Consider the following 25,401-nt stretch of genomic DNA (forward strand, 5'->3'; position numbering starts at 1 on the left):
TCAAGAGCGTGGTCCCTGCCTGGCACGTGTCAGCATCAAGCTGTTACTTGCTGCCTTTCCCCTCACTGTGCAGAATGTGGCCATCTCCACCAGCAAAGGCGTACGCTAACGTCACTGCATTCACTGTTATGGAGATGAAGGTTGCATGATAAATTGTAGTGAAAGTAAAGAAACAGGGCGATGTAAACACGGGTGACTGTGTTGTCGTCGCTTAGCTCTGACAACGAAGATATTCTTTGTCATTGAAGTGTTAGATACTTTTTTTTTGGTGTGGTACTGGGGGTGGAACCAAGGCTTTCTACCTCTGGGCTATACTCCCAGACCTTTCTTATATATTATTTGTGAAACAGGGTCTCACAAAGTTGCTGAAAGCCTTACTAAGTAGCTGAGGCTGGCTTCGAACCTGTGTGATCCTCCTGTCTCAGCCTCCCAAGCACGGGGATTACAAGCATGTGCCACCATGTCCAGCTATTAGATACTCTTAATATTAAATTTTCAGTTCTGCCGGGCATGGTGGCTCACGCTTGTAATCCCAGCATTCAGGCTGAGACCTGAGGATAGTGGTTCACGGACAGCCTCAGCTACTTAGTGAGGCCCTCTGCAACTCAGTGAGACCTGGTTTTAAAAAAAAAAAAGAATAAAAAAAATAGGGCAGGGGGGGTGTAGCTCAGAGGTCAAATGCCCCTGGGTTCCATCCCCAGACCCGCAAAAAAAAAAAAAAAAAAAAAAAAATTTAAATCTTCAGTTCTTTAGTAAGCTTGCTATAATTATCAGTAATGTGTGCATCTGTGGTACAAGGTGATTGATATAGCCTAAAAGTCCCAGTGAAAAGGCAGTTTAGTTTCTAGAAATCTACCCTAGGGAGATATTATGACAATTATGCTAAGATGTCTCAAGAAAGATACTGAGCTCATTTATTACCAGACAGGCAAGTTCAATATTACTCAAACTAGAGGTCCATGTTTGCATCATAGAGTGTTCCCTTCCCAGGACTTAACTGGAACGAGGTCTGGAGACCCAGCTGATCAGCTCCTCCAGACCTGCCCATGGCACAGCTGATCTGTATCACACCACCTGAAGCCTTCTCCTTAAATAGCCATAGGTCATAGACCTAAAAGTCCCAGTGAAAAAACAGTTTGGTTTCTAGAAATTTACCCTAGGGAGATAATAAGACAAGTATGCTAAAATGTCTCAAGAAATATATTTTCTAACATTTTTTATTTAAAATGGTTAAATGTCCCGGCATAGGGAAATATATAAACACAATAGCTGTTTTATAAGTGAAGAAAAAGTTAATTGCTATGTATTTATATTTGTTAAATACAGTATGGTAATTACATACATGTGACAATATGTAATGATCACATAGGCATACTTAGCATTTCCATCATTTGTGGTGTTGGGAAACTCCAAAACCGTTTCTAGTTATTTTGAAATGTGTAATTGATTATTGTAGACCATAGCTGCCCCACTATGCCATGTAGCATTAGTACTACTCCCACCACCCCTGGCTGTGTTTTGGTGCCCATTATCCACCTGCACTTTCTTTCTTTTTTATTTATATATCGTTAAGCATACATACACCAGAATACATAAAATGTATATGTGCATTTGAAGGCATAATAAGCGGAAAAGAATAAAAATAGAACATTGCTAAAAGCCTTCCAGGCCTCTTAGCCTGATCATATCCTCCTAACCCCAGCTAACATTTTTCCTACTGTTCATTAGTGGCTAGTGATGTCAGTCCCTATTTATTAGTGAAAGTATTAATATGATTCACTCTCCTGCTCTATATAATTTTACCAATTAGGTATTTGTCTCTAAATATACTGCTTCACTTGAATTATTTTGAACTTCATATGGTTGTAATGATACTACTGTATTAAATCATATGGTCACTTGACCCTTTGCTCAGCGTTCTGTTGAGGAGCTCACCTCTGCTAACTAGGCAGCTGCAGTTCATTTTCAGAATTTTATCTTTTTCTAATATGTAAGTGTATTATCATGTATCCATTTTCCGTGTCTCAACTGTTTCCTTTCTTCTGTATATTGAAAATAGTGCTACAAGGAACACTCCTGTGTATAATGCACAGGTCAAAGAGCTTTTCTAGATATAGACTCAAGAAAGGAATTTGTTAAATAGCAGGATATATAAATATTTGTTCCAATATGCTTTCTAAATAGTACTATACTGAAAGTTTCTATTTTTCTACCTCTTTGCCAGCACTTGTTATTTTCAGATAATTTTGCTATCAGGTAGGTGTACAAGGGACCTCACTGTACATTTCTGTTATAAAGAGGTTGAACATTCATATATGAATATATTCTTTACTTATGCACTTCCCTTGTGATAATCTGTTCTCCATACAATCCTTTAAGGACTATTATCAAGCCAAAAAAAAAAAATGTATGCTACACCTTCAAAAGCATGTCTTATCCTTAATTAAAGGACAAAAAATTCAGAATGCTCAGACCAAGGTGAGATCACGTTCATGGAAGGGTCTCGCCCAGAGGCTGTGGCTGGTGGTCCTTCAGTGTCACTTGCAGAATCTTCTACTTAGGACAGAGTGTGACTAACACTGAGTTGTATGTTACCAATCGTATAAAGGTGTTAAGACAAAGGACATATCAGTGTGGCAGAGGAAGCATGGCTTGACTCTGTTTTGTTTTAGATTCTAAATGCAATGCATAAAGAATAAAAAACCGAGAAATGTTCATAGAAGAAAGTAAAAATAATTATTTTATCCCCCAGAGATAAAAGTCTATTAGCAGTTTACTCTGCAACACCAGCATTTCTTTTTAATTGGCATTTAGATTATTAAGACAAATTGCTTTAACCAGCCCCCCCCCCACACACACACACGATACATTTCTAAAGGCTGCCACCCTGTTGAGGCCTTTTCTGGGTCATATTCTTCGGGGGGGGGGGGTCCTCACTTCTGCTGTCACTATTTGGGGTGGTCTCTATACATAGAGAATTGTGTTCCAGAGCCAAAAGAACAACTTATATAAAGGAAAACAAAGTAAGAATGCATATTCCACCAGCCAGAGGTTCAACCTTACAAGGGCCCTCCCATGGAGGATTCAATCATTCTAGATAAGAACAAACATTGCAGGGAGTTTTCACCTGGTATTTGGAAGACTGAGACAGGAGGATCACAGGTTCAAAGCCAGCTTCAGCAATAGTGAGATTCTCAGTAACCTACAAGATACTGTTTCAAAATTAAAAAAAGGCTGGGGGTATAGCTCAGAGGTAGAATGCCCCTTGGTTCAACCCCTAGTACCATAAAAAAATTTGCATCATACCTGAAGGTGTTGTTCCTTCTTGCCTTTAACAACAAGAAACTACTTGCAGTGTAGTTGGTACAACGTACAGGCAGAAGGCAGACCGCCTGTGGGGAAAGTTGAGAAGGGGACCCAGCCCCTTGAACAAATCAGGCACCACAGGACGTATGTGGGAATGGAAAAGAGAGGAGATCGCTAAGGTTAAGAAAAGACTTCTATACATTAATTTAAATGATTCTCTGGCTGGAAACCATAAAGTTCGGGACTTTGGCTGTATATTCCATCATATCTGGCATCCTCAGCACCTGCCCCATTACTCACACATGGGATATTGAAAACAATGCATGTGTTTCCTGCCAGGTGTTGTTTCTGGGTTATACTGGGATCAGGGAAAGGATCAAGAAGCATACATCTGACCTTGGGCCGGCAGGGAAGGGCGGCCGTGGCCCAGGAGCCCTGCCTGGCTGGCAGGGACGAGAGACCTGGCCACGGGTGGGCCACAGGAGCCTGGGAGTGCAGAACAGGGCAAGTTAAAAAAAAAAAAAATGTAATCCCTGCGCTTGGGAGGCGGAGATAGGAGGTTTGAGCAGGTTTGAAGCCAGCCTCGCTGTCTTAAGAGACTGTGTTTCCAGATAAAAATATATATATAAAATCGGTCTGGAAGTGTAGCCTGGAGGTAAAAGGGTTCCATTCCCAGTACCACCAAAAAAAAAAAAAAAAAAAAAAAAAAAAAAAAAAAAAATCACTATTCTTGGTTCTTAGTTATAATTTTGAGTTAGAAAATGCAGAAGTGGCTTTCCAAGTGCTTCAGAAGCCAATACAAAGTGGCAAAACTAGAAATCAGTAGATCTGTGATGACTCTGAACTTCAATCAAGTCTCGCATTCCTCAGTGAGCAGCCCGAAATCAAAAGATCACAGGTCCAGACACTCAGACCCGGAAAGCGCTTGATGTGCTTGCCTTGATGTGGAGAATTAAGAACCTGCCTTTTTTCATTTTCTTTTTCAGATCTTTTCCTAATAACTACTGGGACAAGTTTGTGAAGAGAAAGGTACGCCTTGTCAGTGGGGTGTGTACTGCGATCACAAAGAAGTGCGGGACACATTTGTTCTAAAGCTCTTCATGTGTACACACGAATAAATAAATGTGGTGGGCATGCTGAGATGGTATTTGAAAACATGAAGTCAGAGCAGGGAGTATACATGAACGTCCCAAGGCTGTTGGTTTTGTTCTCATACTTATCTGCTTTAAACAGCTTAACACAATCCTTAATTTTTTTTTTTACACATTAGGCCTTTTCTCCCCTCTGAGAGGACACCAGCTTAAAAAGCAGGTTTTGCTTAATTGCATTTAATCAGTTCCATTTTCTCTGGCTGTTTTGAATCATGCCTTAAACCCCTGGGAAAGCCCGGAGCTTTCCCAAGCTCACGAGACCTCGAAGTTCTGCAACGCGGATGATGGTAGGCCCAGCTCACCCGCCTCCTGTCTGCTCTAGGTGATCAACAAGTACGGAGACCTCTACGGAGCAGAGCGCATCGCCGAGCTCCTGGGCCTGGACAAAAATGCCCTGGACTTTAGCCCAGTAGAAGAGACCAAAGCAGAGGCGGCCTCCCTGGTGTCATGGTACAGAGCTTGGGGGCTAAAATCCCTGGGGGCTAAAGTAGATAGCTTGTCCCTGTCCTCGCCCCTGTTCTCTGAGGCTGGTAGGACACAGGCGTTTCACCTAGGTGATGACATACTGCGTGAGGATGCGTTTAAAACACTGAAAGACTAACCAGTCTCTGTGGCCAATAGAGCTGGAAGGGAAAGACTAATTCAGATCTCAAGATATGTGACGCCACCATTCTGTCTCTAGGGAACCCGTGTTACTTGAAAAAGGTTCAGAGCTGTATTTAGGTTAATAAACCTGAGAGGAGAAAAAAAAAAGGCCTTAATTTTCCTCCTAATTAAACACCTAACTAAATCTTGACATTTTTAAGTTATGAAATTGTTTTTTTCCCTTATAGGCTCAGTTCCATTGATATGAAGTATCATATCTGGAAGCTGGGGGTTGTTTTTACTGACAATGTAAGTATCACACCTGGGAAAACAAGATTCCTTGCCCCGGGTTCATAGATGTCACTGGATATCATGGAGGGGAAGCCACAGGGGATGCCCCGAGAGCCTTGGAGGTGCTGGGGACCACTTCTCCCTCATGCGACAGCGTGGGGTGAGGGGGGCTTCACTTGCCAATCCTGGGACCAGCTCATAGCACCTAGACCCCTCAAGCCTCACTTTGCCTCCCAAGATGATAAAAAAAGGATTGGTGAGCACATCACATGACATGAGTGCCTAGAAAGTTGCTAACTCCTTCCATTTCTCCAGTCCTTCCTCTACCTCGCCTGGTACACCACCATGTCGATCCTGGGCCACTACAACAACTTCTTCTTCGCCGCTCATCTCTTGGATATTGCAATGGGCTTCAAGACCTTGAGGACTATTCTGTCATCTGTAACTCACAATGGCAAACAGGTACTGGGCTTATTACCAATTTGAAGAGCATGGTGGTGCATGAGTGGGTGACAGGAAGAGAGGTGTGGTGCCATGGAATGGATCTTTCTTAGCCAGACACTTGAAAGAGTGATTGTTTTTGCAAAATCATAACCAATTACAACTATAACCGTAGTCATCATGTGAGGCATGAGACACTGATTAGGGAGCCCTCAACAGTCAGATCAAGCAAGGGGTGGGGAGGCGATGAGGAAGGAGATAGACAGACATATCAGTTTGGAGGCCTTTTATAAGTCTACCCCTTCCTCCAACACTCCCTCCCTAGAGTAAGCAAGTGGTACTTCTGATATGTGTCTGTAATTCATAGCCAATGAGCTAAGAAATATACTTTATGCATATATAGGTGTTTTATATCACACACATGTATACATACATATTGTAGATATGATGTGTGCATGTACACATGTTTGTGTGTATAGTTAATGGAGAAGCTGACTCTGACCATTTGTAGAAGACTGGATATTGATGAGACTTGCCATAGCCATACTAAAATCTTCTAATGGCTTCTTCTTGTCTACAAATTCAAACCGAATTGCTAGAACTGTCTTAGCAATTCTTTCCTCATTAAGTGCAGTTGATTACGTGTGCGGTACACGCCTTCACATCTCTATCCCTTGCTATGGGGAGGAATGAGGAAGACGCACACCTGTGCCATGACAGTCTCACGGCAGCCTTATAAGGTGGATGTTATGCTCACTTTACAGAAGAGAGAGCCAAGGCTCAGTGAGACCTTCACGCTATGCCACACAGCCACTAAGTGGCACATTAAAGCCCTTGGGTTTTTTTGTGTGTGCAAAACCCAAGGCTTTTTTTCCCCCTAAACCAACTGCTCTCTGTGAGGTCTGCTATCAAAGTCTGAGTGACCATCCCTCAAGAGGGCACAGAATGTACCTACTCTGGCACTCTGCACTCCTGCCCTCTCCCTTTTGTGTAGCTCCTTGAGGGAAAAGTCTTTTTCTCATTGATCTTCCGGTCTCCAGCCCAGTCCCTAGTCTCTGTACACGTCCCTGTTCTCCTCATTCATGCCGGGCAGCCACAACAAAACACCACGGACAGGCTCGGCTTCCCCAAGGCCTCTCTTGGAGCTCGTGGACAGGGCCCACAGCTGCCTTTGCACACAGCTGTCTCTGTGTGCACGTGTCTGTGTGCTAACCTCCTCTTACAAGGACACCTGTAAGGTGGGGTTGGGTGCGCCCCCCCTCAGGACCTCTGCGTAACTCCAGCACCTCTCCAAAGGCTCCATCTCCAAATACACGGGCACCCCGAGGTCCTGGGGGTTGGGCTTGAGCCCAGGCGCCCGGAGCACCTGTCTCCAGTGTGAAGGCCTCACCGCCTGTTCACCTCTGTCCTCTCTCCCAGTTGGTTCTGACTGTCGGTCTGCTGGCCGTGGTGGTTTATCTCTACACTGTGGTGGCTTTCAATTTCTTCCGCAAGTTCTACAACAAAAGTGAAGATGACGAGGAGCCCGACATGAAGTGTGACGACATGATGACGGTGAGAGCTGGGCTCCGAGGCCTCCCTGGGAGGGGGCGCCGTGGGGCCGGGGCCAGGGCGGAGCAGAGAGAGGCAGAAAAGGAGGCCCAGGAGGGAGACGCACCCTGGGAGGCAGGGCAATGGGGAGGTGCCACTCTAGGTCTAGGTGGGCAGCACCGCGACGCACCACTCATCCACCTTACTCACCCTTGCCAGTGGCCCCACTTCTAAATCTCATGGAAGTCTAGCTTTGATTCGTGGGAACATAGACAGCTACTTGGTTTATTTCAGCCACCAGAGGCTGAGGAGCACGATGCCATCAGGATCCAGGGGATCCTGTCGGGCCAGGCCCTGGTGGGGAAGAAAGGCACAGCACAGGGCGGCCCAGCCTTGCTGCAGCATCTCTAGAGTTCAGCATCACCGAGTCGGGAAAAGAGCATGGGTGCGCTGCTCTAGGAAACAGGCACATGCCCGGAATCCCAGTTACTTAGGAGGCTGAGACAGGAGGATCGCAGGTTCAGAAACCAGCCTCAGTGAGACGTGGTTTCAAAATAAAAAGGGCTGAGGGTTTAACACAGAAGTAGTGTCTCTGAGTCCAACCAGTTTAAAAAAAAAAAAAAAAAAGAAGAAAAGAGGAAGAAAGAAAAAATAGAAAAGAAAAAGGAAATCAGGTATTGGCTAAAAGCTCTCTTTCTGCTTTCTTGGGGTGATGCCCTCACGAGACAGCAGTGCTAGTCACCAGAGCACCAGTGTGGCTGGTACCTGACTGCAGGCCGCCCTTCCTACAAGTCTAACCCATCCATTGGGTGGGAGACATAGGGCGCCCTGCTTAGTGAGCCAGTGTCCAGATGCCTACCCCGAAGCACATGTGCAGAAGAAAGCCTGTTTTGGATAAGCATCCCTTATTCAAAATTTGAGACCAGAAGTGTTTATAATATTTTTGGCTGTGGAATATTTCTTATACCTAAATGAGGTAAATTTGGGGATATGACCCACATCTAAACATGAAGTTCAGTTCTCTTTTCTATATACTTTGTGCGTGATCTGCAGGTAATTTTATACATTTAGGGTATGGCCCATCACATGAGGTCAATCATGACATAGTCTACTTGTGATGGTATGTTAACACTCAAAAACCTACAGATTCTGAAGCATTTTGGATTTTAGATGGATCTGAGATGCTGAGAAATCTCTGACAAGTGTAGAGGGGATGCAGAGTTAACCGCCTGGGCGGATCCCAGGCTGGCCCTCCTAACATCAGATGAGGAAAAACTAACATCTGGCACACGTCATTCTCACCCAGGGCTTTTCACTCTTTTAACTTGTACACACCTTAAGTGAATTCTGCTGTGTATAACAAACAGTTCACAACTGTTTTTTTTTTTTTAATGAACTAAAATTATACTTAAATATAACATCTTTCCGTCTGGGTGGACACCGACCTGAGCAGACAGTGAGGGCAGGAGTTAGCAGCGCGGGCACCGTATCAGCGAGGTCCCCTCTCCCGCTCACCGCTGTCCACCTGACTCACTCACGTGATGTCTGAGCCTCATCCAGGAAACAGATACCCGGTAGCTTCTCCCTGAAGTACCACCATTCTTCCTCCCCAGTGTTACCTCTTCCACATGTACGTGGGAGTGAGAGCAGGGGGCGGCATTGGGGATGAAATCGAAGACCCTGCCGGCGATCCTTACGAGATGTATCGCATCGTCTTCGACATCACCTTCTTCTTCTTCGTCATTGTCATCTTGCTGGCCATCATTCAAGGTAGGGGGGTCAGTTACATTGAGTCTGAACAGAGTTCAGTAAATCTAGTTCTTGTTTTTCTGCATCTAGGACCTAATTGTTTTAAAAAGTTGATGAATGCATCTATTATACACGAGGCCTTGACTAGATAGAAAGCTAAAATTCACCCCGAAATTTGAGGATCCACACGGAGGTCCCCTTCCTTCCGTCTCCTACTCTGCAGTATCTCCTCAGCGCATCTCCTTTGTGGCGCGCTCCTGCGGCCAGTCTTGCCCTGGCCTTAGTCCTCCTAGGCAGTGAGATGGGGAAGGAGCAGAGAGTAGCCATGGGAATGTGAAATGTTCTTCTCTTTTGCAGAGAAGGGGCGCTGAGCATGTTAGCAACTGGAGAAAGAAAGATGATGAATTCAGTTTGAGTCATGCTGAGTTGAGACGTTATGATACGCAGGTGTTGAGGGCTCAGAAGCAGAGACACTGCGGGGGCCCTGGTGCACCTTGAGGTCTGACGGGTCAGGAGAAGAGGGAAGCCCATTGAGGAGACTGAAAACATGGCTGAGCATAATAGGAGCAGAAGGAGGAGTGAGAGTCTGGAAGAAGAGTACGCAGTTAGCAGCAGCAGTGAGAAGGGCCAGGACGCACCTCGCACAGTTTTGCTTTAACTGGATGGTTCAAGCTTGTTAATTCACTTTCTTGACAAAATGAAGGGCCCTCTGCCATCTCCCCTATCCTCCCTCTCTGGGGGAACCACTATGTAGATTATGGTGCTTTGTACTTAAAATTGCAGGTCTGATTATTGATGCTTTTGGAGAGCTAAGAGACCAGCAGGAACAAGTACGAGAAGATATGGAGGTACTGTTCTCCCTACTTACTCCAACCCTATTTTTTAAACAATAGATATGGCTATTAGTTAGGCTCAGCCCGGGTAAAACTGAACTAGGGTTTGGTCTCCAGGCCTGTTCTTCCCTGCGCTGTGCCCATCCACCAGCATGGCTTCTCTGCCTAGGCTCCGGCCTCCCGTCACCTCCGCTGTGTCCTCAGCTAAGCAGGAGCTAGGGAGGTGGCAACATGGAGTGAATGCCCAGTAGCCAAAAGCATTAGAGAGACGAGTATTTCTCATCATCCCTCGGTTCAACAGATTGCCACCCTTTTACTCTGCCTGTACTACCAAGTCTCCTCCTTATCTCTACCTGTTTTTCACAGACTAAGTGCTTCATCTGTGGCATTGGCAATGACTATTTCGACACAACCCCTCATGGATTTGAAACACATACCTTACAAGAGCACAACTTGGCCAACTACCTGTGAGTATTCTTGGTTAACAGAGGTGATAAGGAAAGGGAGTCATTAGGGTGCACACACACACACACACACACACACACACACACACACAGCCCAGTCTCTGGATTACAAAAGACTGTCCAGGAGCCCGCGCCTTTGTCCCTGTGCTCTGCCTCGCAGGAACAAAGCACTTCATAGCTGGCTCCCGCTCCCAGCAGAGGCAGCCTTCAGCCTGTGACTAGGCCACATCCCTTCGTGAGCACACACACCTCTGGCAACCTCTTTTTCCACTGAGGTTTTCCTGACACCATATAAATGTGCTTTTTTTGTGTGTGTGTATGGTACTGGGATGAAACTCAGGGGCATTCTACCTCCAAGCTACGCCCCCAGCCCTATTTTATATTCTTTATTTTGAAGCAAGGTCTCACTAAGTTGTTGAGGGCCTAAGTAGCTGTGGCTGGCTGCGAACCATGATCCTCCTGTCTCGCCTCCCAAGTACTGGGATTACAAGTGTGCGCCACTACACCCGGATTAAATGTGCTTTTTAAAATCTTAAACAAAGTCCACTTGTACTGCTAGCTATTACCCGCTTCTCTTTTCCCTTTGGAAAAGCTTGGAAATGGCCCAACCTTGCTGTCTCCACATTTTTTCTTCCTGTCTCCTCTAAGTGAGCTACTGAAAGGCCTTCCTCCTGCCAGTGGACTGCGCGCTACCCAGTTCTGTGGCCAGTTGTCAGGCCTCATGTCTGCCCAGAGCTCCTGTGACTACACAAACCCCCTGAGTGGGACGATCCAGGGCGTGTGTGTTTTCATGCTCTGTTATCCCCACATAAGCATGAGCAGCGTCTGGCCCCCCAACAGGCAAATAGCAAATATTTGATTTCTTCTAAAGTAAAGCATTTGCTCAAGAACAAGTTATTTGAGCCTTCTACGTGCCAAGGGCTTCCTGTGAAACTAACAATGCACAGAATTCATGGGGATTATAAGATCTGATGATCCAGACTCCATAACGGATCATTTTGAAGGAACAGAAACCGCTCTGCCCCCTGACCTCAATCTTCCCTACTTTCTATATTTTTGTTTAGAAATTTCTAATCTTTCTGTAATACGCAACAGGCCCAGCTATCAAAGCCGTGGCAAATATAGGACTTTTTGTTAGATATGAGCATAACACAAAAACAAGGTTTTAAAAATCAGCCTTAGTATACCCTCCCTCATGTCCTGAGTACTGGCCACTGTTCAATCTTATCAAGAACACACGCCTTTGCAGGTGATCAGGAGACCAACCCGATGGAAGGGGAGCACCAGCCCTACACCAAGACCAGGGCATTGTAGCAGAGGAAAAGGATGTTAGTCATCTGGGCCCAGGCTCCTGCCTCCGGCTTCCATAGCTGTTTTTTTGTTTTGTTTTGTTTTTCTGTGGTACTGGAGATGGAACCCAGGGGCATTCTACCTCCAAGCTATATCCCTAGCCCTATTTATTTTTTATTCTTTATTTTGAAACAGGGCCTCACTAGGTAGCTGAAGCTGTTCTCAAACCGTGATCCTCCTCTCTCAGTCGCCCTAATGCTGGAATTAAAGCATGCGCCACCATGCCCTGCTCTGCAGCGCTATTTTAATGGTCTGTTTTCTGTACTGTCCTCTAGCAGAGCACTTGAGCTTGTATTTGACCCTCCCACCTACAGTGGTGCTTTGTCAGTTAAATCAATAGGTAGGAGAGGAGCAATGTCCCACCAGCCCTAGTCTCAATAAAGGTATCAGCCTCGCCTGATACCTTTATTTAAAGGAAAAGAAGAGAAAACTAACTTACTTGGAGCCGCTTCTGTGGGGCAGGACCTGAGCTGTGAATACAACACTACCCTGAGCAACCTTACAATCTGGGGCCGAGGCTCCGCCACCTCAGAAGGGTATCTTCTCCGTCCCACCACCAGCCTCAGTACTTTTCCTGAAGGGCACAAGGCTGCTTCCTTTGGAAACAGTCTGAGATCCTGTAACATAAGCTGAGAGTTCAGCCCCCCGGGACACTCGTGTGTCACAGACAGACTCAAATCTTCCCCATGGATCACGGTTAGAACAAGTAAAACTACACTGGCATTTCCCAGTTGTCTACGATAAACAATAAAGCTGTGCTTCTGGAATAAGGAGAACAGCTTGATGAGATTAAATGTCGTCTTCTTTCTGATTGATAACCTTGAGGCACACATACTAAAGTCTGCATTCCCAGATGAGAAAGTGGTGTGTTAACATTTTAAGGTATGAGATTGAGCTGCCATTTTATTTTTTAGATTAAGATCTTAAACCAAGAACAACAAAAATAACTACCTTGCTGGTAGTCTCAGCACAAGGTCTGAGAAAGGTAAAAGGCATCTCAGTTTGGAGCGCTAATTCCAGTTCACCTGAGTAAAACCAACTTGGGTTTCTTAACTATAGTACCTAAAACTATCTTTTTTTCCTTTTGCCTTTTTTCCTTATTCCAGGTTCTTCCTGATGTATTTGATTAATAAAGATGAAACAGAGCACACGGGCCAGGTGAGAAATGTGCTGCCTTTAAGAATCACAGGTCCCCAGTTAGTGTCTCCTTCCCTAAGTTTTGAGACTTTGCGCGTGTGGTCCGGAGCTGACGACCCCATTAGTCTCTTGCGTGCATTTTTTACATCACCTCTTTGTGACTTAGCCAAAGTCTGTGGCAACCTCAGCCTATTCTACAATCCTCCTGGCTGTCCTGACACTTTCTAAACCCTTGTGCTTACTGCTTCCAGTAGAATAGCTGGAGGTGGAGGGAGCGTTAGCGAAGACGACAGTGAGCAATGAGGCGTCTGTATCAGCAGGAGAATCAGTCAGAGGAGGATGGTGTGAGAGACCGTACGATAAGGACCCGTGTGGGTGGCAAGGGGAGGCGGAGGCGCGGACGAGAGAGGAGGGAGGAGATGTGCCAGGAGCTTGTGAGGAAGCACGAGAGAGCAGTGGGAAGGCAGAGACAAAGGCGGCAGCAGTCACCCTGCACTGGTGGGAAGGGAGAGGCAGGCCGCTCCCCCAACCGCAAATGGCGCGCCACCCGCCTAGTGCTATCCCCTTGGGTACTGGCGGCAAGCATGGAGTTGGTTCCCGCTGGGCTTGTTCTTTTTGGTGGTGGTGGCGGTTTTCCTCCTCCCAGCCAGCGCTCTGAACACACAACACACGTGCCCATTTGGCCTCCTGTAAGTTTGTATCTATCTTCCTAAAGGGCTCAAAATGGGTTTAAAGTTACTGTGGTTTGGTGAGTACTCTGTTCACACTGTTGCAGGAATCTTACGTGTGGAAGATGTACCAAGAACGGTGTTGGGATTTCTTTCCCGCTGGTGACTGCTTTCGGAAGCAGTATGAAGATCAGCTTGGATAGATCTGAACGAGAGACTCGTGATTCTGGACAGTCAACTTCTGGGAAATGAACCCACCTATGGTTCTGCAACATGTTTGAAATGTGACATTTGAAAAGCAATTTGGACTTTTGTGCCTAATGGACATACACTGTGTGATAACTTGTCAGGGCATTAACACAATGACAAAAAGATGGCAAGGAACTGCTGGCTGAATGCCTTCAAGTTTTTGAGTTCTAAAGCGACTAGTTTTTCAGATGGTAGCACTCAGAAAAGGGCCAGAGAAGTATAAATTCTTGAGTGCATTAACACCCAAAATACCTGAATGGAGGACGATGGTATCCCACAGTGACTTATGGTCTGAACCACACAAAATCATGTTATAACTACAGTCTTTCCCCATGGTACTTGCTAGTGACTGTATCCAGAATCTGCTTGAAAAGCTTTCAGCAGTTAACGAAACAAAACAAACACCACTTTGTCGACACTGAAATATCGATTAAGTGCCTTAAAACCTCTTTAGATATAGCTATGCAAGTTTTTTTATGTTTGTGTTCCAGAAGGACAGTTCCATTAAATAGTTGTGTTGATCTTCTGTCTTACTTTATGAAACTGCACTTGAAGATTATTAATACAATTTTTCAGTAACAGCGTGTCACCTGCTGTTATTAGAAAAAAAGTACTGTACTGAAAATTCAGATAAAAATCTCAATCTAGCTGGGCGTGGTGGCGCACGCTTGTAATCCCAGTACTTGGGAGGCTGAGGCAGGAGGATCGCAGGTTTGCGGCCAGCCTCAGCTACTTAGGGAGGCCCTCTGCAACTTAGGTGAGACTCTGTTTCAAAATAAAGAATAAAAAAAAAAAACCTCAAACATGCCAAAATTGAGTAATGCTTTATGGTCCCTTGTAAGTAGTGGAGCTGCTATGTTTAGGTGAATTTCCTCAAATAAAATGAAGTGCCCACTGCAATAAAGTAACACATACCAATCCACGGTTCAGCCTCTTGTAATGTACCACTTCTACAACCACACCATTACTGCTAGAGCAAAGACGATCACTAGGCTCTGCACAAGAAAGAAGGAGAGAAAATCCGTAGACCAGAGGGTGTTTATTTTGGCCAAATGTGTGCCTTCGTGATGGTATGTATTCTCTTAATAAGCAGCACCTGCAAGGCTGTAAACAGAGGAAGGAGGGCAGAAACAAGGCTGTAGCATCCTCAGCCCATAAGGAATTCTACGAATTTTACGAAGCCAGAACACAAATGCAACTAGCCTCTTGCACGTATGATTTCAGATGCCGTCTAACAGAGGCAGGCGTTTACGGCAGCAAGCGTAAGGTACACACGAGCGAGGTGCGTGCGGTGAAACCAGCACCTGTGTCCTGAGGGACAGCCTGGGCCCATCCGTGCGTAGAAGGCAACCCAAATGTGCTTCAGGCACTTTTGTTTTCTTTCTTTTTTTAGGAAATCATGCTGTCCAACCAGTCTTCTAGCTCCTCCTCGGTGACATTTTTTGATGTCCTTGGTTGCTCAGATTCTGGGTTCCTTTCTTCAGCCACAGATGGTTCTGCAGGAACTAGGGAGATAAAAGCAGTGAGAGCAACCTCATGTCAGTCCCAGCACTGAGGGCTCACGCTTCCCCAGGGCTTGTTCCAGGGAATAATTCAGCCCTCATCAGTGCTTTCCCTATAACTAGGGGAAACATTTTCATTCCTGTTTCTCCCTCAATGATACAGTGACATCTAAACAAATTAATAAGTTAGGGTAGAGGTTTGCTGTGTTTTTTATTATTCTGAAGTTGCATTTTTAAGAAGACCAGCTGCTCAGTGTTCTTCCCACTATTGCAGCAATCCTAGAAAATCACTAGTGGTTCTCGGATGCAGCGTGTGGGTTTGGCAGTCACCACAACATCGGGTGGGGGCCTTCCTCGCACAACACGTGCACAAATTAGAAAGTGTTCTTTTGTAAAGAGTAAGATCAAAATAGTAAGAGAGAAGTATAAAGAGTGGGTTTATAGCCTGTTAGAGCCAGCTGAAAGGTCTGTTGCTGCAAAGCTGAGGACTACAAGTATCTCAGTGCCTTTTACAGCAGAGGTTCAATTTGCAGGCCAGGCTAGCACAGCCATCAGGCAGGCTGCAGCTGGGGACGCTCGGTGTATCGAGTGAGAGGAAGGTCACCAGAAAAGTCAGCTCAGGGGGAAATAGAGATGTGAGTGCCGGAAGAGATGTCAGGGACAGGGCTGGATCGACGTCAGACACTGGGAGGGAGGTGTGCGGATGTGATGAGGGAGTGGGGGTTGTTCTCATAAAAACTCCAATCGAGAGGATGGGTGGGGAATAAAATGAAAGCCATACCTTCTTCCTCTTGGGCCACCTGCCAGTCTTGCTCAGATTGCGGGTCCTGAGATGTCTGGTCTGGGAAGATGCTATCTGCTGCTGTTACAGGTGCATCTAGATTCAGCAACAGGTCTAGTTCTTCTTCCAGATGGTCTACTGCCGGCAGTGGGGGAGCGGGTTTCTGAGAACCCCCCGGAGGACCTGGTCTTGGGCTGTCTTTTCCCAGGGACCTGGGGCAGCCAGCAGCGGAGGCTCTCAGCTCAGAGGCGGACCCCGAGGGCCCCTTTAACTGCATCCCGACGCCCTTGCCGTCATCACTTCGCTTTGGTCTCACCTGAGGAAGCTCTAGAGGAACTGTGGTCTAAGAGAAAAGTACAGTAACTGAGTGAAAATGTGGGTCTGGTCACATAAGTAGAAACAAAGCACAGGGAGGCAAGGAAGTCACCCAGCTTCATGAGGGCAGGAAACTCCATCCGGACACTGCACAAAGGGCCTCCTGCCGGGCCTTGTCCCAGCACCCTTCTGGACTGGCCTGGGGTAAATGATACGACTGTGTCCCCAGTTCACCCATCTCAACCATATGCTAACTAACTCAGAGTTGGACTTAGAAGGCCCATGCCTTCCAGAAAGCTAACAGTACCACAAGTCTACTTGAACTTTTACTTGAATCTATAATGAGAATCTGTAAGAGTCATTGAGAAGTCATTAGAAAAGAGGATCTATTCACTGTATTAAATACATCAACACAAAGGTCTGGGAATTCCCCAAGAAGAAAAAATCCCTCAGCAATAATATTTGAGAAAAAAGTGTCAGATATGAAAGAAAACATACTATGTGATTATATTTGTTGGAGGCTCAAAACCAGGCAAAACTAATACTTGTAGTAGTTTAGAAGGTTTAAAGGATTAGACAGCCAGGATTAGGGGCTATCGTTTGAACAGTTAGGGGTTCAAAGAGGGTGTGCACGGTAGTTTCTAGGGAGGTTGGGCCGAATTCTGATTCATGGATATAAACACTTCCATGTACATTTTTCTCTGTTACACTTTAATGAAAGTTTAAGATACCCTACAAGAGGGTAGTGTAGGGCTACAATCTAAGGAGGAGAGTCTCTCTCTGGAGGGAAGGCTGGGGGTGAGAGCAGGGCCCTGAGGTGAGTAGTTCAGGGTGTGGCCTCACCGGGGCACTGACCCCTTGTTTTCACTTTAAAGCATGCTGGACAGACCCAGTTTGTGAAATCCTTCTTGGGGCTTTTGCAGGTATTTGTAATATGCCTGTAAGTGCCTATAAACATAAACTTGGCTAAATGTCCAGCACTGTCAACTGTACAAGGTGAAGCTGAGTCTTTAATCCTGGCATCACTAATTGCTCTCGTGGTGCCTGGCATTTTGCTGTTGTTGGCTTGCTTGCTGTTTTCAACTTCCTGGTGATTCTAAGGTGCAAGCGGGGCTGGGACTCAGCTCTGGCAGTGTTATCATTAGATATAGAATGTCTCTTGAAAGCTCATGCATTAATGTTTAGAGTACATACAGTAAGAACTAGGAATGGTAATCTCATCAGTGGGTAAATCCACTGGGGTGGGTTTTACTGGGTGGTACCCTGGACAGGTGTGGAGTAGTGTGGCTGGAGGAGGTGGACCCCTGGAGGTGTGGCCTTAGGAACCGACCGCACTTGTATCTTTGAATCTTCTTGCTTGCTCTCCTGCTACTGGCTGCCATGATATGAGAACAGAGCACACACGTGCTCTCGTGCACCCTCGCCCTTCTCCTCTCCCCTCCCTCTCTTTCCCTCTCCCTTTCTCTCTCCCGCTGCTATTCCCTGAGCTCCACCCTGAAATTTCCAGAACTGTGAGCAAATAAATGTTCCTTCCTCTAAATTGTGTGATCAGGTTTCTTGGATCACAGCAGGGAGAATGCTGACTGAAACAAGCAGCACAGTGGGAAGAGGGGCTCCTCCTTGACTGTTCTCTCTTCGGTGCTGTCCTTGTCACCTTTGAGATGCCCCCTGATAGAGCCCACATCTTGGCTGTCTCCCATCATTACCCTGTCCCAGTGACAGTGTTCCCCACCTGTCCCATGAGGCATCCCTGCCGCGCCCCCACCCCCTGCCTGAGTGCACACCCACTGGCTCCCCAGGGCGCCGCCCACACCCACCCTGCAGTCCGCTCTCCATCCTGTGGCCAGAATGTTATCTTCATCACCATCACTGTCAGTTTTGCTAGTGCAGACCTGAATGGGTCACTGTCCTTTAAATTCCAGCTCAAATGTTCTTGTAGCTTAGGCCTCGGCTTATCTTGGAAAAGCCACTTCTGGCCATATCACTATATCGGGTTTATTATTGTAAACTCTAATAGCACACTGTACTTCATAGGACTTACCTTTGTATGACTATTTGACTAATTCGGTTAATATCCATCTTTCCAATAGATTAAGCTCCAGGAAGGCAGCGTGTCTGTTTGCTCACCAGTGTGCCCAGTGCTGAGCATAGAGCATGACACATAAATGTCAAGTAAAATAATAGCCAGGCTTATATTCTACCTTTTATTCAATCCCTTTATATTGATCCTTTAAAATGTTTCAAATATAAAATGTAAAAGAGTAACTTTTAAAAATTACTTTGTTCTCCTCTAAACATTACAAGATGATACCTTATATAAGCCCCTCAGTTCATGAAGGGAAAGCTGAGTCAGAATCCTGGGAGGCTGGCTTCCTCAGCCTCTCAGCCCTAATTCACATCGGGGCCTCAGGTTTTACCTGGATCAACTCAGCAGCCACGTTGAGGCGGAGTGAGAGCGGCAGCTCCTGAAGGGCTCGAACCAGTGACTCACAATCCACGTAAAGGGCTGAGTTCTACATTATTTTTATAAAGAAAGAAAGAAAATATCAGGTGATGATTAAGTGAGACCTTCAGGAAATAAAAAATGAAAGAAAGTAGCTAAAAAAAGTCATTTACTGGAGTTACTCTGGGCTGAGAGCAAGTCAGAGAATGAATCACACTCGAGGCACTAGAACCTCTGTGTGCAGTAGGACCAGCCAAGCCAGTGCTGCCATCTGGAGCCACAGCTCACCCAGCTGGGGCACAGTGCTCACTCACATCCAGACGCAGAGACCTGCAAACTGTGGGGCCTTTGAAATTACTGGCTACCGGGGGGGGGGGGGCATTTAATAAAATCTAACTGGATGCCTCCCTTAAATTCAGATTGCCGGCCCTTGGCAGAAGAGGGAAGAGTGATCAGGCCATCAGATGGGGCCATGAGATAGTACAGTATGCTTCTCTTGGAACCAGAAAGCAGAGAATGGGCACTCGCCCCTCCAGCCAGCAGCCTTCTGTGTGGGGCAGTCACCACGAGCTCTCATCAACTCCCTTCTCACTCTCAGTAAAGGGCACCAATGCACTGACCTTGCAAATTAATGCTGTCTGAGAAAACATTGCAGATAACCTCACGGTCCTTAACAGCCACTTCTAGGTGTCCTGGCCACCCAAAAGAAACAAAAGTCTAGAAGGTGATCACAACAACCTCCCACAGAAAGGGAAATGCCATCCACCAGCGAGGTCCAGCCAGGACCCGCTTTGACCTGCAAACACAGACTTCAAGTAGACGGAGACCCATCTCTACTCTGGCAAGAATGCCTAATATGAATGAGTTTAGAATGTACAGAGCCCGAGACAAAGCAGAGAGGCCTGCCAACAATCCAGACCCATGTTCGCCACCGATCCACACAGCAGCAGTACATGCTTACTCTAAGCCTGGTAGGTGATAAAGGCACAATTGCTGCTACAAATTTCTTTTGAAGCTTGCAAAAAAAAAAAAAAAGGCAGTCTTTACTTTGATAATAACCCTCCTCACTCTGTAGTACTTGTGTGTGTGGTTTGGTGATCCGGGACTGTGTATATATGGAACGATGGAAGTGCCCAAACTGGGATTCATTTTGGAGCAAAGTGGGAAGGTTTTTCAGATACCGATTCTCAGCCCTCACTCAGAACTGGACCTTGGGGCGAGGTACTGCAGAAATGAAGGGGCTGGAGTCTGTGCCTTCAAAAGCTAGGAACCACGGCACACCACCCAGTACTCAGAAGTTGCTCAGGGAGCGTCTACTTTATAAACAAGTAAATACAAGCCAGGCCAGTACCTGGGAGGCTGAGACAGGAGGACCACAGGTTCACAGACAGCCTCAGTTACTTAGGCCCTCGGCAATGTAGTGAGACCCTGTTTCAAAATAAAGAATAAAAAATAGGGCTGAGGGTGTAGCTCAGAGGTAAAACACCTCTGGGTTCAATTCCCAGTACTGAAAAATAAAAATAAAAGGCAATACAAATAAGCTGCATTTGATAAAACATCCTGTAACAAGAGTTTCATGTTCCGATGAAGAAACTGAGTTATGGAACATCCTCAAGATATTTCTACTACTCTCTGATATCCAAGATGGTTCAGAAGAAGGTAAAATGTTTGGCTTTCTCTGGAATCCTTCAGCAGTCTCAGTTTGGCCGTTTTCAATGTGTCTTAGAAGTCTACACTGTACTTCAAGCATGCCCAAATAGACTCAAGACAAATATTTTTAATTCTCAGCCTTTTCTACATTATGCATAATGCACAAAAGATGTCTACAAGTGACTTCCTCCCTGAGGTCCACATGAGCCACAGTCCACCCCCAAAACACTGTGCATCTCTGGCTGCCCCAGAGATAGGGGGTAAGATAAGCCTGGCAGCAGGCTGGGCGGTGCTCCACCTTGGGCTCAGCCTCCTCCCACTAACCAGATAGGGTGCAGCCAAGCCATCAGGAATTTTGTGTGCACTATTTCAAAGAAGGAAATCTGTGAAATCCTCCTTGGAAAGTTAACGGGAGCCGGTGGAACTATACTATGTATGCTGGGCAAATAAAGTGTTTGGGGTTTGCGGACTTCTATAATGTTTGTTGTCTTGTGCCTTTATTCTCCTAATTATAGAAGAATGAGTTTAAAACTGTATGGTAAGGGAAGAGTGGGAGAGAAAAAGTTAATTTTCAAATCTAAAGGGAATTGTCACAGATTGGCAAAAAAATGGGGAGAGGGGAGGTCAAATAACAAAGTAATCCCACTTTGTCGCGGCTATGACTATAAAGTGTTTGCCTTACAACCAAGTCTATGAGTAATTCACCCAGATGGCCAGGTTTAAGGAGAGCTCCAGCTTGAAGGGCCCGGATAATTTTAGTCCCCTGAAATTTTTCTGAATAGTTTAGGTGACTGAGAATGAGCTATCCACGAATTACAATCCTTTTCCCAACAATGACTCTCTCATCAATAATAGAAAATGTGTTGGCCTTCAGCCTTGAGAGGAGTCAAAACACACCCAAGACCAACTTATCTGACCTGTGTTGGACATGATGTTTCACCGTCCCATTCTTTCTCCTCAGCAAACCGGAACTGTGAGAAGGAGTCCCCTAGGAATAGTAAAAGAAAACATTTTAAATGCGAAAAAAAAAAAACAAAGCAAGATACCCAGGTTCCCTTTGGAGCAAAAGTACCATTTCTGATAGTGCTAACCTTCCCAAATTCAGTGATACTGTCCTGCCAGGTCCTGGCCCCCACGCTATTACACAGACACACAGTGGGCACGCGGAATGCTGTTGGAATCACTCATCGTGTGGTTGGGCTCTCAGCACGCCACCATCCCAGTGCCCCTGGGGGACAACGGCGCGGTTCAGGCCTGCAGACATGGCCATCTACCCACATTCGGATATTTTCATCTCCTCTGCTTCAAGTATGCGAGGAACGTTTATGTTGATGTTTTTAAGGGTGAACAAGGCAGTAAAGCAAAGGGAAGAATGGGCCTGAGGGAGAGCAGCTCGAGACGGATCCACACAGAGTATCTCCATGAGGAGGAGCTGCCAACCCCACCATCACTCCAAAACTCAGCCGGTCATGAGGGCTGGGACAGGAGGATCACAGCATAGAGAGGCCTTCAGAACCTTAGCAAGATCCTGTTTTAAAATAAAAAGTAAAGCCGGATGTGGTGGCGCACGCTTGTAATCCCAGCATTCGGGAGGCTGAGACCGGAGGATCGCGGTTCGCGGACAGCCTCAGCTACTTAGTGAGGCCCTCTGCAACTCAGTGAGACCCGGTTTCAAAATAAAGAATAAAAAATAGGGCAGGGAGTGTAGCTTGGAGGTTGAATGCCCCTGGATTCCATCCCAGACCTGCCAATAAATAAACAAACAAACAAACAAATAAAATAAAAAGTAAAAAAGGGCTGGGGTGTGGCTCAGAGATAGACTGCCCCAGCTCCAATCCCCAGTAAAAGTCAAATGCAAACTAAAACTTTAAGAATGTGCAGCCGGGCGTGGTGGCTCACGCTTGTAATCCCACCATTCAGGAGGCTGAGACCAGAGGATCGCGGTTTGCGGCCAGCCTCATCTACTTGGTGAGGCCCTTTGCAACTCAGTGAGACCCGGTTTCAAAATAATGAATAAAAAATAGGGCAGGGGGTGTAGCTTGGAGGTTGAATGCCCCTGGGTTCCATCCCCATACCCACACACACACAAAAAAAAAAAAGAAGTGCAATAGATTGTAACATAAATCATAGCGCCAGCTCTGAGCTCTTGAAATAAGGGAGTATGAACATGTGGGATCAACATAAATAGGCATCAGCAATGAGCCTGAGCCGCTCTGGCGCTCTGGCAAGAGGCTGAAAATCTGCATTAAGAACAGTTCACTCACACATGAAGAATAGTTTTCAGCCGAGCTTTCCTGATCCCCCTAAAAGTTGGTCCCACTTCTTTAACCCACATTTACTTTCCACTTCTTCAGCCTCTCTCTTCCCAAGTCAGGCTCTCTTCACACTCCAAACCTCCTCCTCCGTCCCTTCCCCTCTCTTCTCCTTATCCTTTCTCCTGGTTTTGAAGACCCGCATGCCTCTACCCAGTCACCTCCTGTTTATATTTCAGGACTCAAGTATAGACCCACATCTTTGCTCTGTGAAACCTCCCAGGGCATCTCACCAAAGAATTTATTCTTTTCTTCTAAATTAATAGAGGAGAGAAAAAGAAGATCTCAAAAATAAAACAATGGACAAAGGTAAAATGTGAACCCATCTCTAGTTCCACAATGTTCTAAACACAAGGATCACAACATTATCATATACATGACAAGATCACATGCCAGGCAAAAGGCACACGAAAGAAAAGTAAAATCACTACACTGTCACTGGTAAATCAATTTGATCCCTAAAAATTATAATATAAAGGTTCTAAATAATATTATTAGTAAAGACAGGTCTGCCTATGTGCATGCACTTATCATATAAATATCCATGCAATAATTTTTTTTAGTAAGGACCATAATAAGGGCACAAAAAACTCAATAAATCCCCTGCCAACCTCCGATAGAGGACTAATATCTAGAATATACAGAGAACTCAAGAAACTCAGCACTAAGAAAACAAAGCATTTAATAACAAAATGAGCAAGCAAACTAAATAGACACTTCACAAAAGAAGAAATTCATATGGCCAATAAATGCATGAAAAAATGCTCAACATCACTGGCAATCAGAGAGATGCAAATCAAAACTACCCTGAGATTTCACCTAACTCCAACTAGAATGGCAATCATTCAAAACACAAACAACAACAGATGCTGGCGAGAATGTGGAGAAGTGGAAACTCTAAAACATTGTTGGTGGGATTGAAAATTAGTGCAACCACTTTGGAAAACAGTATGGAGAATACTCAGAAGAATGGGAACAAATCTACCATTTGATCCAGCAATACCACTTCTGGGTATCTACTCAAATGATAGGAAACCAAACTACCAAACTAATGCATGTGTATCTATGTTCATAGCTGCACAATTCACCATAGCCAAACTATGGAACCAGCCAAGATGTCCATCAACAGATGAATGGGTTACAAAACTGTGGGATATGTACACAATGGAATTTTACTCAGCCATTAAAAATAAAAAACCTCAATTACATCATTTTCAGGGAAATAGAACTGAGGACATCATGCTAAGTGAGATTAGTCAGTCACAAAAAATAAGAAATCAGATGCTTTCCCTAATATGTGAGAGCTAGGGAGAAATGGGTCATAGGAGGAACTCTAGATGAAAAAGGAAATCCTATAGAGGAGCAAACAAGACAACCTAAAGGAGGAGAAAGGAGGGGGGAAGAGGAAAATCTCTAAAACACACAATGTACTTAAACATATTGAAGTCAACTACTGAGCCAAGCAAGGGAAGGAGGGACGGGGAGGGAATGGGGTGGGAATTGGGTAGGGGTTAAATCAGTGATGTGTACATGTATGTACACACAAGTTCATTACCCTAATATGATGTATGAATATAATGCACCAATTAAAAAAATGTTAATTAAAAAAATCCCCTGCCAGTCATACAAACTATAGTCACTGGTGATAATAAGCAAAAAACAATAAAAAGTAAAAATAACTGAAACAATTTAGAAATTTTAAAATTCTCTCACATAATTTTATCAGAAAAATTAAAGTATAGAATTAAAATATAGTAAAGTATATTAAGTCAATAAAATATGTCCATAAGATATTAATAAAATTATTCTTAGAGAAAAAGTGTTAAATATCTGTATTACTTGAAAATGAACAAAATAGGCAGTTGTTTCACAAAGTTAAAAAAGGCAAAAAATGGCTTTAAGAACTAACAATTTTTGTAATTAAAAAAACATGCCAATCCCATTATCCAAATAACTAGAAGCCAGAAGGATTATGCTTAAAGACACAAACTAATACCACTCCAACCTGTTTTTTAAAGAACAGCCAATGCAATTAAAGAAGAAAATTAAGAGGTGTCAACACTGAAAAAAGAAGAGGAAGAAAAACAAGATAACCTGAAGAAAATACACTCTGATGTTTGGAAACTCCAAGGAATGAGTGGGCCAGCTCCAAAATTTACATTAAAAAAAAAAAAAAGCTCTGTCAAAATCCAGTTCGAAAACCAAATGGAAGAAAATATTTCATTCATGATAGCAATATTATACACAAAAATCTCTAGGGGTGAACTAGGAATAAACATTCATTAAAAGAAACTAGGTTTAAAATTCTATTTGAAATTTCAGATTTTTTTCTTATATTCCAGAAGTCCATTCATTCTACAACAATCATATTTGGCTTTAACTTTAGCCAAGTAGGCTTAACACTTGACCATTTGGCCAAAATGTGTTTTGGAAATATCCTGATGATATTCTGTAACATTGTAAAAAAATAAGATCTATAGATTTTGACAAGGAAAGATACCCAGTATACATTTTAAATTAAAAAGTTTAAAGATATGAATAAGAGATACACACACACACTCTCTCTCACATATTTGACATATAGGTGTGAGTATAAATATGTGGTATATGTATATTTATATCAGGAAAATGCTAATTATAAATT

General features: G+C 44.7%; 2 protein-coding genes across 3 annotated transcripts in view; one reads left to right on the forward strand and one right to left on the reverse strand.

The window, feature by feature from the left end:
* Positions 1-13,708, forward strand: part of RYR3 (ryanodine receptor 3) — a gene marked incomplete at both ends in the record, with an annotated part of 530,337 nt that extends 516,629 nt beyond the window's left edge. For both annotated transcript variants that reach the window (XM_080708162.1, XM_080708163.1), the window contains 10 exons: positions 4,293-4,335; positions 4,780-4,907; positions 5,291-5,351; positions 5,649-5,795; positions 7,194-7,328; positions 8,918-9,074; positions 9,837-9,901; positions 10,253-10,353; positions 12,807-12,858; positions 13,613-13,708. In XM_080708162.1, the coding sequence (XP_080564288.1) occupies positions 4,293-4,335; positions 4,780-4,907; positions 5,291-5,351; positions 5,649-5,795; positions 7,194-7,328; positions 8,918-9,074; positions 9,837-9,901; positions 10,253-10,353; positions 12,807-12,858; positions 13,613-13,708 (985 nt within the window). The remainder of the gene's footprint in view (positions 1-4,292; positions 4,336-4,779; positions 4,908-5,290; positions 5,352-5,648; positions 5,796-7,193; positions 7,329-8,917; positions 9,075-9,836; positions 9,902-10,252; positions 10,354-12,806; positions 12,859-13,612) is intronic.
* Positions 13,709-15,143: 1,435 nt separating this feature from the next.
* AVEN (apoptosis and caspase activation inhibitor) overlaps positions 15,144-25,401 on the reverse strand; it is a gene marked incomplete at both ends in the record, with an annotated part of 177,501 nt that continues 167,243 nt past the window's right edge. Inside the window, 4 exons of the mRNA XM_080706826.1 lie at positions 15,144-15,259; positions 16,038-16,380; positions 18,770-18,865; positions 21,363-21,433. Of these exons, the coding sequence (XP_080562952.1) occupies positions 15,144-15,259; positions 16,038-16,380; positions 18,770-18,865; positions 21,363-21,433 (626 nt within the window). The remainder of the gene's footprint in view (positions 15,260-16,037; positions 16,381-18,769; positions 18,866-21,362; positions 21,434-25,401) is intronic.

This window comes from Muscardinus avellanarius (assembly GCF_963383645.1).
Source record: "Muscardinus avellanarius genome assembly, chromosome: 12".
NCBI classification, from domain to species: Eukaryota; Metazoa; Chordata; class Mammalia; order Rodentia; family Gliridae; genus Muscardinus; species Muscardinus avellanarius.